This window comes from Hibiscus syriacus, unplaced genomic scaffold, assembly GCF_006381635.1.
Source record: "Hibiscus syriacus cultivar Baekdansim isolate YM2019G1 unplaced genomic scaffold, ASM638163v2 tig00111942_pilon, whole genome shotgun sequence".
Lineage (NCBI taxonomy): Eukaryota > Viridiplantae > Streptophyta > Magnoliopsida > Malvales > Malvaceae > Hibiscus > Hibiscus syriacus.
Genome location: NW_024063218.1, coordinates 163,346 through 180,321, shown reverse-complemented (window position 1 = coordinate 180,321; position 16,976 = coordinate 163,346). Strand labels below are relative to the sequence as shown.

At 30.4% G+C, this 16,976-nt stretch overlaps 2 protein-coding genes across 3 annotated transcripts; both read right to left on the bottom strand.

Annotated features, from left to right (window-relative positions):
* Window positions 1-4,943: 4,943 nt before the first annotated feature.
* LOC120173256 lies at window positions 4,944-6,878 on the bottom strand. 2 transcript variants are annotated; one of them, XM_039180473.1, is made up of 3 exons: window positions 5,834-6,878; window positions 5,434-5,554; window positions 4,944-5,360 (listed from the first exon to the last, which is right to left on the bottom strand). In XM_039180473.1, exons 1-3 carry the CDS (start codon window positions 5,876-5,878, stop codon window positions 4,993-4,995), a joined length of 534 nt encoding a protein of 177 aa, XP_039036404.1. In that variant the 5' UTR covers window positions 5,879-6,878; the 3' UTR covers window positions 4,944-4,992. The 2 variants fall into 2 exon arrangements, 1 of the variants encoding a protein (XP_039036404.1); XR_005521042.1 differs by lacking the exon at window positions 4,944-5,360 and having other exon boundaries at window positions 5,374-5,554.
* A 5,929-nt stretch (window positions 6,879-12,807) lies between these two features.
* Window positions 12,808-13,569, bottom strand: LOC120173255 (dehydration-responsive element-binding protein 1B-like). The gene has a single exon (XM_039180472.1). The coding sequence runs from the start codon at window positions 13,552-13,554 to the stop codon at window positions 12,823-12,825; it is 732 nt and encodes a 243-aa protein (XP_039036403.1). The 5' UTR covers window positions 13,555-13,569; the 3' UTR covers window positions 12,808-12,822.
* Between the last annotated feature and the right edge of the window lie 3,407 nt (window positions 13,570-16,976).

The window sequence follows — 16,976 nt, the reverse complement described above, 5'->3', positions numbered from 1 at the left end:
GTAATGATCTATTAAGTGGTTTTAATGGTAAAAAAAATATTATTTTCTTTAAAAGTTTTGGCTTCGATTAATTATTTAGAATAATATGATAATCAGTTATTGGATGCATATTTTATTTAGAATGTGCGTTCAAATTTGAATTTTCTTCGATTAATTATTTATTTCATCAAATGTGTTCATTTTAAAATATTATTTTAATTTGGTCGTTGTTATTTATATATTTAGCAGTTTGGTCTTAATTTTAATAAATTAAAATAAACTTAACCCTCAAATCAAATGATGCTTTGAATAATGACCTAAAATTCAACTTTTTATTTTAATTTATTTTAATTTTAATAGTTACTATAAATTTTATATTTATAACAAAACAAAATTTATAACAAAACATTTTTCTAAAAATTGAATAACTCAAGCAATAATTTATGATATTAAATTTAAAGCAAACTAAATTTATAGCCTTTTTAATATAGGTCAATCTCTTACTGCAAAATTTTTCATACTAAATCCACCGAGAATCTTATCAGTATAAACTTTTATTAAAGATGAAAATAGAATTTTATGGTAAAAAATTATTTTTTAAAATTATAAAGGAAGACTGTCAAACGTGAAAGAAATATATGTCACATTTTTCTATTAGAAATTTACTGGATAAAAAATTCTTAGTTTTACAGGTTAGATTATATCGCATTTTTCTAGTAAAATGACATTTACAAATAGTAGTATGATAAAAATTTTGTACTGCAAACTTTATATGCATGGTCTAATCGACTATATTTTACTTAAAATCAAAAGAGGCTATGGTACCATTGACGAGATGCTTTTGACAACCATAAATAAAATTTCTAGTAAAAATTTTGTTATGTTATAAATATAGAATATGTCGTAATTTTTAAAATCTTTTAAAATTAAAGATTTGTGGGTTAAGTTTATTTTAATTTATTAAAATTTGGACCAAATTGATAGAATATATACGTAACAGTGACCAAATGTATAATTATATCAAATATTTTAACTGTCACGTTAGCTTCTTCGTTAAATATTAATGGCAAGTGACTTAATTAAATGTGTTTAAATAGTTGAGTGACCTGATTGACAACATTTCAAAAATATTAGTCAAAATGAAAAGGGGTAATAGTTAGGTAGTCGCTGGTATAATTTATTTTTTATTTTAAATAATGTATCTTTAAATTTTTAAATAATTTATAATTATACGTTAAGTCCTTTAAAATTTAAATTTTTATAAGTTAAACTAATGTTGCTCGTAGTTATGCCGTAGAATTTTTCTAATTTGATGCAGTGATGAATGATTTATTAAAGGAGAAATCTGCAATATTACCCCTATAAAAATCAACCATAAACTTCATAACAACTTTAATATCCTTCCAAAATTTCTTAAAAATCCAAACTAAACCCATCCGGAACAGGAGCTCTTGTACCGTCCGAAGAATTAATTGTGAGCCAAATCTCCTCTTCCGAGAAAGGGCGTTCGATCCATCTTCTAGTAGCAGAACTGATCTTGTTAAACTGAATATCAAACCTCTTAATTTGTATAGTATTCACATCATTATAACAAGAGCGAAAGTGGTTGACGAAAGCTTGTTGAATCCCAACTTGATTTTTGAAAACTAAATTATGCACCTTCAGCTTCGAAATCTTATTCCTGCGACCTCTGAGCACAACAGTAAGATGAAAGAATTGGTATTCTCATGGTGGTCTAGGCTTGTTTGATGTTAAAGTTAGAAACCGAACATTGTTGAATAAATGGATTTGGCGTTTTAGCGAGGAAGTTGACAGTTTATGAAAAAAGATTATTGTTGCTAAGTATAATTATGATCCGTATGCGATTCTTCCTAAAAGTATTAGCGCTAGAAGGTATAATGGGTTGTGGCATGTCATCGTGAGTCCGGTATTGTCAAATGAGAATGATTTCCTTGAGGATGTTCGGTGTGTTATGGGGAACGGTGCAAGAATAGATTTCTGGTATGATCATTGGATAAAGTGTCATTCTTTGAAGGTTGTTTTCCCTATAATCTATAGGATGGATATTAAAAAGCATGACAAGAATATCGAATTCGGGAGTTGGGTGAATGGAATATGGATATGGAGGATTGAGTTGAGGCGTGGGTTGTTCTCTTGGAAAATACCGATTTGGGATCAATTTAATCAATTCTTTTCAGAGGTGTCTCAGTTATTCCTGGGATAGATAGGTTGAAGTGGTTAGGGGCTTCCAATGGCATATATAATTCAAGAGATTTCTGCATTAAGTCGGCTTCAGTCGGCTAGATCCTAGATCCTATTTGGAATAAGTTTGTTCCTCTTAAAGTGACTGCTTTTGTTTGGAAAGCGATTTATAATAGGCTACCGGTTGGGTCTGAATTGATTAAAAGAGGAGTTATTGGTAGCGTTCAGCCCCTATGCTTATTTTGTAAAGTTCATCCGGAAGATGTTATCCATGTCGTATGCCATTGCAACGTTGTATGGCAAGTGTGGCAAAGATGGTGTGTATTATTGAATGTTAGGATTATTTTCCCCTTGAATGTTAAACAGCTTTTAGAGATTTACTCGTCCCAATACATTAGAAGGAAAGTTAGGAATCTTTGGCATCTCGTCTTTTTCGGCCTAATTTGGCAGATTTGGTTGTACAGAAACAAATCTAGATTCAATGGCGAGTCATTCTCAGTCATAGGATTTTCAATATGGTGTTATTGCAGGTTGGGTTTTGGGCTAAGTTTTTATGGCCGTCACTGGTTTCACATGTGCTAGATTTTGTGCGTAGTCCGGATTCTATTATTTCTGGCCGAGATTATTGACTCTGCCTGTGGTGTGTTCTGGTTTCGATAGAATAGTGACTTCGTTCGCTTTTTCGCACTAATCTTAGCTGTTTTCTACTTGAATTTGCGTAGCACTCATCATGCAGCGTTTGTCGATTCTCACCGTTCTTGGTGAGTGAATTCCATCTGGATACTGGAAGCTCCATTCTCTGCAAGTGTAGGTTCTTGTGGTATTGGGCCAGCTGGTATGACTTCAGTAGTTCGTTCCATGGATTATGTTTCTGTTATTGCTCGAGGCTTGTGGATCCTTCTGCATTTTGGGTGCTGCTTCCTTTGGATGCTTTGCAAGATTCCGCTCCTTTCGATCTTTTTGATAGAATGTTAGCTCTCCTGATTGCTTTGCTTTTGTCATTCCTTCTTCTATGGTTCTGCTGCAGCATTTAAGCTTTTCCACTTCTGAGTGCCTGCCAGCGATTAAGTTCAGGAAGCTGTTCCTTATTCGTTTCGATGTTTAGTTTTTCCTTTGGTTGTGATGCCGGCGTTTGTTTATCTTTTAGTTCTCAATTCATTTTCTTGGTTAATCAAGCTGGCGTTCTATTGTGTTGGTTTGGAGTTTGTGGTAGGACGGAGGGATAGACTGTTTTTTTGTAAGAAACTTTTTGTGCGTATATTTATTACCAACCCATGTTATACTTTTTTTTCCGGGATGGGGAGGTTTTTAATGAGGTCGCGGAGGTGGTGTATTTTGTAATTTACCTTAATACAAAGTATCATTTTTAAAAAAAAAATTGATGCAGTGAACTTATTTTTGCCAAGATATTATGAGATTTCTACGGTAAAAATACTATTATATACTCAATCAAATGTTCATCGTAATTCTTTGGCAGTTAGCTCTAACAGTTGGACTGTTGTGTACCAAGTCCGTTAGACATGTTTGGGCTATAGAGAAAACTGTTGGTGGTTAGACATCTCTTTAGTTTTACTTCTCTAGATTGACGATTATTCTTTTGTTCTAATCCCTAAGAGAGGGAAATGGGATGCACGTGGTAGGGATTTGCAAGAAAATAATGGGTATAATATTTTTATTTTAATATAATAATAATAATAATAATATTTTATAATTAATTAATATAATTAATAAAATATTAATCGTATTTTAATAAATAATTAGTATAATTTATAATAATTTTATTTTAATAAAATATAATAAAATAAATATTTTTATTTATAAAATTATAGATATAATATTTTAATAATAATAATATTTCAAAAATAATATTATTATTTTTTAATAAATTATATTATTTATTGCATTTGATGTTTATAATAAATAATTCTAAAAAATTTATCAACCAACGTAAAATGAATGGCATAACATCATTTAAACACCGTAAAATAATTGTTAAAAAATATAATTCATTTTATATAATTTATTTTTCGTGAAACAAAAAGGACTGTAAATGAAGACCCCAAATGTATAGAAAACGTGATCAACTTTGGTCCACAAAATAAAATCCATTTAAACTTAAATATATAGTTTTAGAGATTTATATAATAAAGTGTCAATTCTCTTCTTTAACCTAATTCCCAAACTACTCAACTAAAAACTCTAACTAACACCGCTGACCATAAAATATAGTCATGTGTTGTGATAATTGGAGTCTCTTTTTGAAACGTTAAAGTCGTAATTATTTGTCGTTAATTTTTATGGTGACGGAACTAAAATTCATTTATTAAAGATTATTTAAAAGCTTCAATTTTAATAGAATCATTTAAAAAAAAACTTAAATTTATGGGGATTATATATACCAAAGAAACTTTTATATTTTATAGCAAAAAGCAAAAAACATAAGAGGTTTTTGTATTTAAAAAAATTAATGTTGTTCTCGTATTATTTTTTTTCTTAATATTACTCTTCAACTAAGAAAATAAATTTAATATGACTTTTTAATCAATATTTTTCATCGTTAATTATTATGATGCTGACGTGACAGTTTACATTAGTGAGATGATAGTTCACGATGATTGATAAGGTACTATATATTTTTTGAAATTAAATCAAAACTTTAATCCTTATATTTTTATTATTATTTTCGTTCTTATTATTTAGAAGGTGCCGAAGTTGTTGAAAACTAACCACTAATTTGACTTCCCAAAACACAAACTACCAGTTATCACAACACAACGATTGTACCCAAAATCGGTATCAAAAAGAGTGAAATTAATGTGAGATGAGATCAATTAACAAGTCATCCATCATCGAAGTGAAAAGCTCAAGTTGCAGCGCCGATCCAGCCTCCTCCTTTTCCACATTGAACTTGATCCAATTTACAGTATCCCCCATTTCTTTAGCATAAACTTGTTTCCGATCTTGAGCTTTCTCATTCCTCAATTTGTTCACCCCAAACTCTTCCATCAGTAATCTCTCCCTTGCGAACAAATCTGGGGTTTTGACTTTCTGATGGTTTGGTTCAGGTTCATCTTCAAGCTCTGCCTCTGCGGATGCAATCCGTTTATCCAATTCCAGTGGCTCCGGCTGAGCCAGCTTCTCAAACCTTATGATCTTTTGCATGAGCCTCTGTTTGGTTCCTGTTGGTCAAACCACAAACGTTAATCGCGGTTGTTATAGTAATGGAGATTGGTATGTAGGAAAGAGAGGGACCTTCCACCCGGGCCAACTGATCTTCGAAAACAGACCCATCGTCTTCTTCTTCTCCATCGAAAGGGCAATCTAGAACCGACACTGGACTCAACTGTTGCTTTGCTTCGTCGTTTGGCCAATCCTGTTCCAATTCCTTCGATTATCATTTTCTTTATTTTTCAGCTATCTCAAACAAGATTAATCATTACTGTGCCAATCATCTTTTCTAACCTAACTCCCAAGCTACTCACCAAAAAGCACAACTAACATTTTAAATATTTTTTTATAAATAATTTGTTGAAAACGCCATCAACAAATTATTAATTTTGAGACAAAAAAGGCGACAACAGATAAGAAAACGCCATCAACAGACAAAGAGACAAAAAAATTAATATTGAGAAACAAATATTGAATGAATCACCTTAATGCAGTTGACGGAATCCTCACCACCTGTTACGCCCACCATGTTGCTGACATTTTTCTCCTCCCGTAAATTTATTTTACTCGAAACAGCGTCGGCACCACCCAAGCCCTCGGAGTTACTGCTCGTAGTAACAACAGCGGAGGAGGTATCGGTGGTGGTATAACTGGCAACATTAATATGAACAGACGGTTGGTTTTTCTCTTCAAGAAATTCACGAAACAGTTTCCAGCTTTTGATCTCACCACGGCCATGATTATCTTCCTTGTCAGCTTTTCTCCATAATCTTCTTTTGAAGAGCTTCCTTGCAAAGCTCCTGGGTAAATCCCCTTTCCCTTTCCTCCAACTACTGTTTTTACCGACGACGACGATGACTTGGTGGATGGAAAAGGAAGCAGCTTGACGGCGTTAAGTACAGCATCCGAAGCTCTTTGCAGAGCAGAAATGGCGATGGAAGTGGAACCTGGCTTCGATCGACTTCTTTTCAAAGACCGTTTAGTAGAAGTTGAGTAATCATGATTAGATCTCTTCAAGTCAGTCTCGAGAAGAAACCGAACGGTGGTGCAACACTGGCGGCGTGGAAACGATCTGAAACCACTAGAAGAGCAAGAACTCAGATCTTCTCTGAGGTAATCTTTGAGCATCAATGGCTTTCTCTCAACTGAAAGTGTTGTTTTCCTAACCTGAACATGACCAGTGGGAATATTGATCAAAGCCATTTTCTTATGAAGAAGCTCAGAAAACAAAACTGGGTCAAACGAATTCAGGGCTTTGATGAAAGAAGAGTGTGCAGACTGTGGAGTTAGTTGTTACAGCTGGAAGCTGTGGTGAATATGGAAACCTGAAGGAGATAAGAAGGCATTTAAATAAGACTTTGAATCACCAGTAGATAAAGGCTTCAGCAGAAAGAGTAGCAGCTTTTTGCACAATGAAGAAACACATAAGAGAAAACAAGACAGGGGTTTATAGGGGAACGAAAGTGTTAAGGTAGTGATGAAGATTTCTAACAGTTAGAGAAGCTTGGATGACTCGTCTTAGCTCTGAATATTTTAGTGGGTGCATTTTTTTGAGTAAGGTAAGGCGATTATATAATATTTATTTGTTCTAAATACTCTTAATTATTTTGGATAAATTACATTATAGGTTACTAAACTATGCTCAAATGACCATTCTGACTATTAAACTTTTATAAACTGTAAAATAATTATTGAATTTATCAAATTGCTACAAATTGATCGATTTATTATTATAATAATTTTAAAATTTTAATAAATTTATTTTTTAACATTTTGATAAATTTAATGATTATTCTATAATAAATTGCTAAAATATAATGATCATTTTATAAAAGTTTGATAAGTTTAATGATGGTTTTGTAGCTAAATCTATAATTTAAGAATATTTCAGTGATCTATAGTGTATTTTACCCAACCTTTTATATTTATAATTAGTATACATTAAATGATGGGGATAGATAGACCATAGAGGGGAGGAGTTGGTGTGAGAATCTTACCCAACCAGTAGTTGACCATTGACAAATATGAAAATCTTCCAAGCATGCATGTAGGACTTTAAACGAGTAGAACGATAATGAACGATAATATATCTATGTTCGTTCGTTTAATTTTAATCTACTAAATGAACGAACACGAATAATTAAGTTAATGAAAATTTTTGTGTGTCCGTTCATTAAGAATTTTAGCTTGTTCATGTTCGTTCATGTTCGTTTGTTAAAATGATAAATGAACATAAATACAAACGTAAACGAACACAAACAAACTTAATCAAACGAATATAAAATTAATTGGGTTGATATTTGAGAATAGTTTTTTCTTTCTAAATAATTTAGGATTTATATTTTTTAATTGATTTGAGTGTTTTTATTTGGGTTTAAAATTAATTGGGTTTTAAAATATTAATGAATTTAATGTTAAAATTTATTAGGTCTTAATATTTTAAACAGGTCTAGAGATTAGGCTAAATATAAACGAACGAACATAAATTAACAAACATAAACGAGCGAATTACCGAACATTCACGAACAAAAATGAATGAACGAACTATTTGTTCGTGTTTATTCATTTAATTAATTAACGAATATAAAATTTTATTCATGTTCGTTCGTTGAATAAATAATAGAATATAAACAAATTTCTCCCTAAATAATTCGCTGAACATTTGGTTGGATCACATGCCTACACGCAGAGGAGAGTGGAGCAAGAAGGGAGGGAGAATCGGCTGCATGCCTGCCCATAGACGCGCTTAGCCACGTTTGCCTGTGGCTTTACAATTTCATTGCAAACAAATCTTACAATAATAATAGTATTAAACATTTTGGTCAAAAAGAAAATAGTAAGATTAACTATTGTATTTATTTATTTATACATATATTATATTATATATATATTTTTTTAATTTTCTGACTGTCGTAGGTCTTTCACGAAAGTTGTTCTCAACCTGACGTTGGGGACAACCTATTACTCAACCTCCTCTTATTTCATTCATTGCATATGAAAATAAGATTTTTTTATTATTGTTATTGTTGTAAGTATGGTTGGTGTAATTATTTGTGTCGGGGAATGAGTTCCCTCTCTCTCTCCCCTAGACTAGTTAGGGAAATCAATTAATTCCGTGCCCTTATCCAAGCTTTTTCAGGTGTTCAAACAGTGACCGATGAATCCCAACTTGCAAACTAAAGAGGAAACAATTTAAAAAATAGGCAAGGCTACAGATTTTGAAGTCGCCCAAAAAGAAAGCTGACATAAATGTAGAGCGAAATAAAGGGTTTAATTCAACAAAGAATGTACTGATTGCACGAAGAATGCGGAGTCATTCTAATTTTTTTAGATAATTACATATTTTAATAATTATATCCACACCAAAATTTTAATTGTATTTACTTTACATAAAAATTTTATGAATATTTTATAAAATATTTTTAGATCCATTATTATATAAGCACACGAGCCCCGCCAACTGCAAAAACACAATTTCTCCCGTTTTATTTAACTCGGGGCATTACCTCAAATTGAAGCATGTGCAACTGTTACTGGCCTTGCTACTGATGAGTACAGCCATTCATTTCTCGTCTTCACCTCGCATGAAAACATATATAATAAAATCAAAGCACGTTTATGATATTGGTGTTGGATGTGGAGGGTAGGCCGGCGACAGATAAAGAGATTTCAACGTCCGGCCACCCTTCATTTCATATCTAATTTTGTTTTGATTATGTTACGGGTACGAAAATTATTAGTCAATTAATTAATGGTTATTATTTCAAATGACGTGACAAACTTACATAATATCACGTATTGATATGATAATATCACATGCAGAGAGATGTTTACGTTACCTTTAATAATTTGATATTGAAGAATAATGTTATTCAAAAAGTCTATTAATGATTCAATAAAATATATTTTAAGATGATTATATACCCTACAACCAAACATCATAGTTTTATGTTTTTGTAATAGTTTAGGACGATTATAAGATAATTTATTTACAACTTTCTTAACCTATTGACAACGGACACCCTACATACGCAGTTGCTCGAACTTAGAACCTATAAAAAGAATGATATTTTCTTTTATTATTGAGACCATTTGATGAATTCTCGTAACTTTATATTTTGATAGAATGGATCGAACAATATCATATAACATTTAAAATGTATAATAAAAATTTTACATTTAGTAATCCTATCCTACGAATAAATATTACATACCATCATTCCTAAAAGTCTTCAAAAACACAAAATTTTGCCACTTAAAAAGCTAAAACAATGAAAGTGGAATGCATAAAATAAATGTACGATCGTCGGTTTTATAATGAATTGGGCCTGTCGTCGCACTCTGTTATATGAAAGGACAATGTCAATTGGGCCTCATCTTTGTCACGCGTGGACTTGGAGGAGTTTGTATGTACAAAACGCAGACACGTGGCTTGACCTGCTTTTTCTCGGTGCACACATCCTTGATAGAGCAACCGACAGGATAATTAACCTGCAGATACCTAGGGCGGTGTAAAAAGACCATATTTGGACACAGCGTTATTGTTCATTACCGGAAACAGGAGCGGAACCACAGCTTGATGAGGATAGATATTGAAATTCAGATTTTTTTATTAGTTATTTATTTTATTGATATTATCTAATTCGAGATTTTTTTTATTATCTTAAAATTTGAATTATTTTTTAATTAATTATTTTATTGACAATCTAAAAATTTTATTTGTTTTTTTGCTGTTAATATATATTCGCACATCCTTAAAAATACTTTTAGATTATCCGGAAACTACAACTAAAGGTGCGTTTGGTTCGCGGAATGTAAGATTATCAGTGTGAATAAAAGATTACTAGGGAACAAGATTACTGGGAATGTTGTATTTTGTGTTTGGTTGGTTTAACATGAATGTAAGATTACCGTGTTTGGTTAAAGGAATAAAAGATTATTGGAATGTATATTTGATCAAATTGTCCTTATTATATATTTGTATAATATTATAAATTATAAAATATTTATATATTTTCTTTAAAAATTAAATTCATAATATTTATATAATTTTTTTATAAAATTAAAAATATAAAAAAGGCTTAATGAAAGGGTAAAAAAATTTTAACCCCTGAACTTTATATAAAATTTTAATTATAGATTTTTTTTTGTAAATCTAAAATAATTTAAGGATAAATTTGTAATTTAACCTTCGTAGAATTTTTATTATTCAATGACAAAAAGAATGATATTTTTGAAAAAAAAATAAAAATTTAAGAGTATTTTAGTCCAAAATGCCGGTAATGTTACAATACCTAAGGGAATAGATGTAATGACATTCCTGGTAATATACCTAAAAAATATACTATTAGTAATAAAACATTACCGAGAATAAAATTCCCGACCAACCAAACATAAAAATATGAGATTCTCATCCCATAAAAATCTAACAATCTTTAAACCAAACACAGAAAAATACTTGGTACCGAGTCTTCATTCGGGAAACCCTCTGAAGTCATCTTTTTAGATTCCGTCGTTGGTAAGGAAAAAGTTCTTTTTAATAAACCACGCTGACTTTTACTAATTATTAAATCGATTTGATTTATCTAATTATCACAATAAAGTATATATTTTGAATCAATTTTTTTTTTTATTTTACATATCTTTACTTTTATATATAAGAATAAAAAATGATTATCTCTCTTAATTTTCTTTCTTGTCAAACCCATCCGCAATGTATTTATTTATTCATTTTCCCCTCTCATTGTTTCCTTTTTTTTTCAATCAACCAAGTAAAGCCCTAGATAATTATAAACTTGACGTCAATCCAAATAAGAAAAACACGAAAATATTTTTTAACTAATATAGGGTGATTACAAATAGTAGTATCTGTTTTAAAAGAATTTTAATCATTTGACAATTGGTTCTTTTAAATACCTATTTTTAAATAATAATAATAATAATAATAAGTATTATTATAATTATAATTTTAAATTTTCATAAATCAAAAGTTTAACTTATATTTGTAATATCTACCATTTAATTAACACTGAATTGAGATATATTATTTTTTCTCGTTCTCGACCTCCTCATTAAAGGTGTATAAATTAAACCGAAATTGTTAATCGCAACGGTTAACTAGTGTAATCATTATCTTTTATATGTTAATTAATTGAATCGTTAAGGTTACATGGTTTCGGTTAATCGAACTGTTAAAAGTGTTTGTTGACGGTTACGATTATGGCTACGAATTTTAATAGTTAACCATCGATTAACCGTTAATAAATTATAATTAATTATTTATACTTTATAGAAAAATATAAATAAAATCAAATTGTTCCTCCCTATTTTTTAATTATCATTTTATCTTAATTGAAGCACATTAAATCAAAATAAATAAATAAAATACTTGATAAACTGTAAAATATAAATATGCATATAAGATTTAAAATTGCAAAAGAAAAAATGAATATACCTCAAAATATATACTTATATAAAAATAAAATACATCTACAAATAAATCACATGTTTACAAATATATGTCTTGATCATCGTAAATTTTATAAAACTTTAAAATTTTCATGTTGTGTTATGCTTGGAAAGAAATTGTAAATTAACCAATATCTTCACTGTTAATAATGATTAATCGTTAACGATTAATTGTTTCTTAATGATTAGGTAATAATTAGTAAAATTTAGTAATTGTTAAATTGCTTCACTGTTAATAACGATTAATCGTTAACGATTAATCGTTTCTTAATGATTAGGTAATAATTAGTAAAATTTAGTAATTGTTAAACTGATTAACCGACTCTTTAGACTCAAGGATACGATTAACCGATCATGAGCACAAATACTCCTCACCCTTCGAAAAAAATACTTCATCATTAATAAATAAAAAGGAATCGAAAATTTTGAGCGTGAGATAAAAATTTAACTTTTTTTAGGTAAATTAATGAAAAAATTAAACATTATTAAATACCTAACAACCAAATAATTAAAATGAATAGAATTGTTTTTCTAATTGAGTGGTAAAAAATGCATTTACCCTGAAAAACTACTTTATTTATGTGAAAGGTTTTCTTCGGCTTAATAAAAGCCAGAAGTGATTAGTGATGTGATACCATTTACGATTGCCACGCGCTTCATACTTAAAATCAGATAAATCTCTACCATTAAGCAAAGACGGGGCCAGGAGACCGGTTCAGCGTGGTCTTACTCCAGCGTGATTCGATTCCATCCAATGTATGCAAAGTGCAAACATGTTGGTTGTTCTTCAGAATCAACTTTTGGATTCATAATTAAGTACCAATAATAATAAAAATCTCTTGATGACACCGTTGAGAACAGTGGAAAAAACTCGTACAAGTCGTACATATTTACATGCCCTTGGCTCCTTCAAATTCAACGTCAATACCATATCTAAAACCCTAAGAACACTATATATTACAAACACACTTTCACTACTTTGTACATTTGGTTCCAAAAAGGTGATCAGATTGAGTAACTCCATAAAGACACGTCGAAATCACTGTCGGCGTCATCGTGATTCCTCGGCGGAGAAAGTAGAAGCCCTTCGGCCATGCTGTCGAGCAGCTTCGGCATGTAGAACACTTCTTCCTCATCCACGAACTGAACTTTCTCCGTCGAAAGCTCACTTTCAGCCGCCCGTTTCTTCTTGTTAACGTCGCTGCTGGAAACTTCACTATCGGAGGCCTTGAGACTTCCCTGCCTGGCGTAGCTACCCGAGAGTTCTTGGAATTCTTGAGGCCTTAATGCTTCGGCCGCCTCAGCTGCTGCTCTCCGGATATCGGCGGCATCGTTTGAAGCCGGAACAGGTAATCTCCAAACAGAGTCGGCGAAATTCAGGCAGGCAGACTTGCCTCTGAATGCTAAGGCAGCTACATCATGTGCCCGAGCAGCCATTTCTGGGGTGGGATAAGTTCCGAGCCAAATGCGAGTCTTTGTATTAGGCTCCCGTAATTCACATACCCACTTATCATTGTTCCTTCTCCGAACACCTCTAAAAACCGGGTGGCGCGTCTCCTTGAATACTCTCCTCCCCGCACGTTTCTTAGGCCTGTTGGTTGCCAGCAAAAGAACTTCCTCATCGGAGTGAACAGCCCGGCTCCCAATGCCCGTTTCAGATGATGAATATGGCTCCACCCTTTCAGCTCGCATGGGATAAGATTTTAAGGTTTCAGAGGTTTGACTTGGATCATCCATGGGTGATAAAAGTTCTTGGTGCTTCGTGCCGGTCAAGCTTCTTAAGGTCAACTGTCTGGTGTTGCTGAACCTGGGTTCAGTTTGGATTTGGTGGTTGAATCTTTTTCCTAGGAAAGTTGTGATCTTGGATTTGGATTTTTTTTAAAGTGATGCGAGGAAGATATATAGTTTTTGCGAGGAAAGTGCGTGGGGGCAACATGAGTGCGATTTCGACACGAACACGCATATGATAGAGTGCCAGCTATGAAGTTCCAAAGGTCCCACATTGGAGCCGAGAAAGATAAGGTCTAGTACAGCTAAGACAATGTAGATACTCAGTGAGCTAAGGTGTTTAGCAAGTGGGATTTGCACATTCACACGTTATCTTTTGCTTGGTGTGGGATTTGGAGGCAGTGAGTAAGAGGGGCCGGAGAGGTAATTATTAATTAGGGCAAATTAAATTTTAACGATTGGATTTTGTTTATTTTGATGTAGTTTTATAATTCCATGTTAACATGCTTATTAATTTTTTATTATATTTTTGTTTTTAAATCTTTTATTATAATAAAAATCAGTCTTAACTTAATATTAGTGAAAAGTATATTCTAGTTTAGTTGTTTATAATTCATTGTTATTAATAACTTTTAAATTTAGAAAATAAAATTATCTATACAAAAATAATAGATGCTCTTAAAATTAATAAGAAACTTTTATACCGAAAAAAATAATAAGAAATTTAAAAATAAATTTTGATAGTGCAAATATTTTGTTTAAATTATACATAATTCAAAAATCTACAAATTATAAATACGTCATACATGTATATTTATATGTAATGACGATGGACATGAGATCTGGCTCAGATATGATATTATACAATCTGTTTTTATACATAAAAAAAAACTAAATTCATGTCAGTTTGAATTATGATGAAATCAGATTAAGTTAAAGTTTATTTTAAAATGAAACTATATAACACGAAATAATATTGTATTATTATTTTTATATATTTAAGGATAATTACTTTAATATCAGTCTCTAATTATTTTAATTAGAGGCAATATTATATTTCAACGTTAGCTCGGTGATGCAAAAATGAAAAAAAAAATTGTTTTTATGTTTGAATAGTACTGTATAAACTCTTATTCCTTTACGTTACACGTTGGTCACGTGACGTTAAAGAGGAATAACGGCCTACCTTAGCTTATAAGTTATAACCTCATTTATTGGGCCTTTTGGCAATTAGCCCAAATTTCCCAACATAATTTGTCAGCAAAATGTAGAACATTCGAAAATATCACATAATGGCAAAAGAATATGAAACCAACGGTTTTGTACTTTCCTGGTTAAATAAATGATGCAGATTTTTTTTTAAAAAAGAGTATCTTTAAAAATTATTTTAGAATTTATATTATTTATTGTAACACGTATGAAACTCGGTACGAGATAACGATGAATTTTATAAAATATAATAAAGGCTTAAGGGTCATATTTGTCTATGTAGTAGACTCAATTTATCATTTTTGTTCATATAATATTTTTATGTTAATTTAACCCTCAAAGTTATTTAATTGTATTATTCTATATCATCTCCTAACTTAAAATCCTAAATTATAAACCCTAAGTTAGGGTTAGGATTTAGGGTTTATATAATAGGGTTATAGTTTAGGGTTTATAGTTTATAATTTAGAGTTTTAAGTTAGGGTAGGGTATGTAATGATGCAATTGAGTAACTTCAATGGCTAAATTGGTGTGAAAATACGACGTGATGAAATTAATAAATTGAGTCTACTATAAGGGCAAAAGTTATCCTTTTGCCTATAATAAATAATTAGAACTCGTTATGAGAATATAATGAGTTTCTTACAAGTAAATTATAACAAATTATCTATATATCAAAATAATATATTTTTTAATCGATATGTATTGGTTCAAGTGGTAAGTAGTTTGATATCATTTGAGCAATGTCTTAAGTTCGAGTTATTGTGTGTGCAGAAAATCTCTGCTGGGAGACTCACCTACGAAAGTCAAGTATACAACGCGGGTCAGTCTGAATTAGTCAAGGTAAAGCTTTAAAACCGGGAGGACAACAAAAAAAAATTCAAAACCCGCATTTAAAAAAATCCCATCCTTTATATTTCCAATATTTATTGGATGATTTTACACATAATCCAATCGCGACCACGAAGTTCATACGTGGATGGATTTTTTGGAACTCAGCTTTTGAATTAATTTTTTATTGAAATCTTGTAGACTGGATCGATTTCAAGTTTATAAAATTTTCGTCTAATATCAATTTTTCAATTTTGTAATCAAATTTTTATTTTGAATTATATTTTTCTCATAAATTTCTACAACATATTTTTAATTAAATATAAATATATTTATTTATTATGAGTTTCACAATTTCAAAAAATTTTACAAATGCATTTGATTTAAAGTAAAATATTTCAAATATGATAAATTAAATTTATATTTTTTACTTTATTAATTTAAAATATAAATTCTCATTAAAATTTATTAATAATATTATTTATTGTAATTTTTACGATAAATGATTTTTTCATAGAAGATTTTAGTTTCATTAAAAATTAAAAATATTCAAATTACAATAAAGGTTTACAACTGCAATCGTAAACTAAACACATAATAAATATATTTTTCTAAATATGAGGAAACATGTTACTTAATATCACACGGACCATACAAGGAAAATGTTAAAAAACCTAATCAAATAAACTCAGATAAAAGGTAGATACAAACAAATCTAACTGCATTGGGAAACGAACCACAAAAGTGGATGAAGTTATTAAAAGGTCATCGACAAATCGCAAACAAAAATTCAACGACATTAAATACTATCCAGGAACGCATATTACGTATCCAAATTCAATCCGATGGTCCAAAGCATATATCAACATGAGAACAAGTAAATTGTCATTTTTATCAATCATAGTGATATTAAATCAAACCCTAAATAATTATAAACAAAAATAATAGTCAAACAATAAAAAAGCATAAAAGTAAAGTTAATAAAAAAATAAGAAAAAAATTAAAAACATCACAAAAAAAGTAAAGTAAAAATAATGAATATGAACATTCGGCTATTAATATCAATATCGATGTGAAGAAAAAAATATACTAATTATGATTAAGGAAAAAGAGAGAAAAACCTTATTTATTTGTATATCTACGAGAAATAGTTTTTAAACAATTATGAGAGGTAACTGATATGACATATATGATTATTTCTTGTTTTCTTTTCTACGTTATTTTACTTTTTACAGTTATCATTCATAATAATTTATATATAAAATTGATATTTTTAATATTTGTGTTAAATTAAATTAGCTGACCTTATTCTCATATGTAATAGGATAAGGGGGAGGTAGGGTAGTAGGTTGCCCTCAACGCTAGGTTGAGAACAACTTCCGTAGAAGACA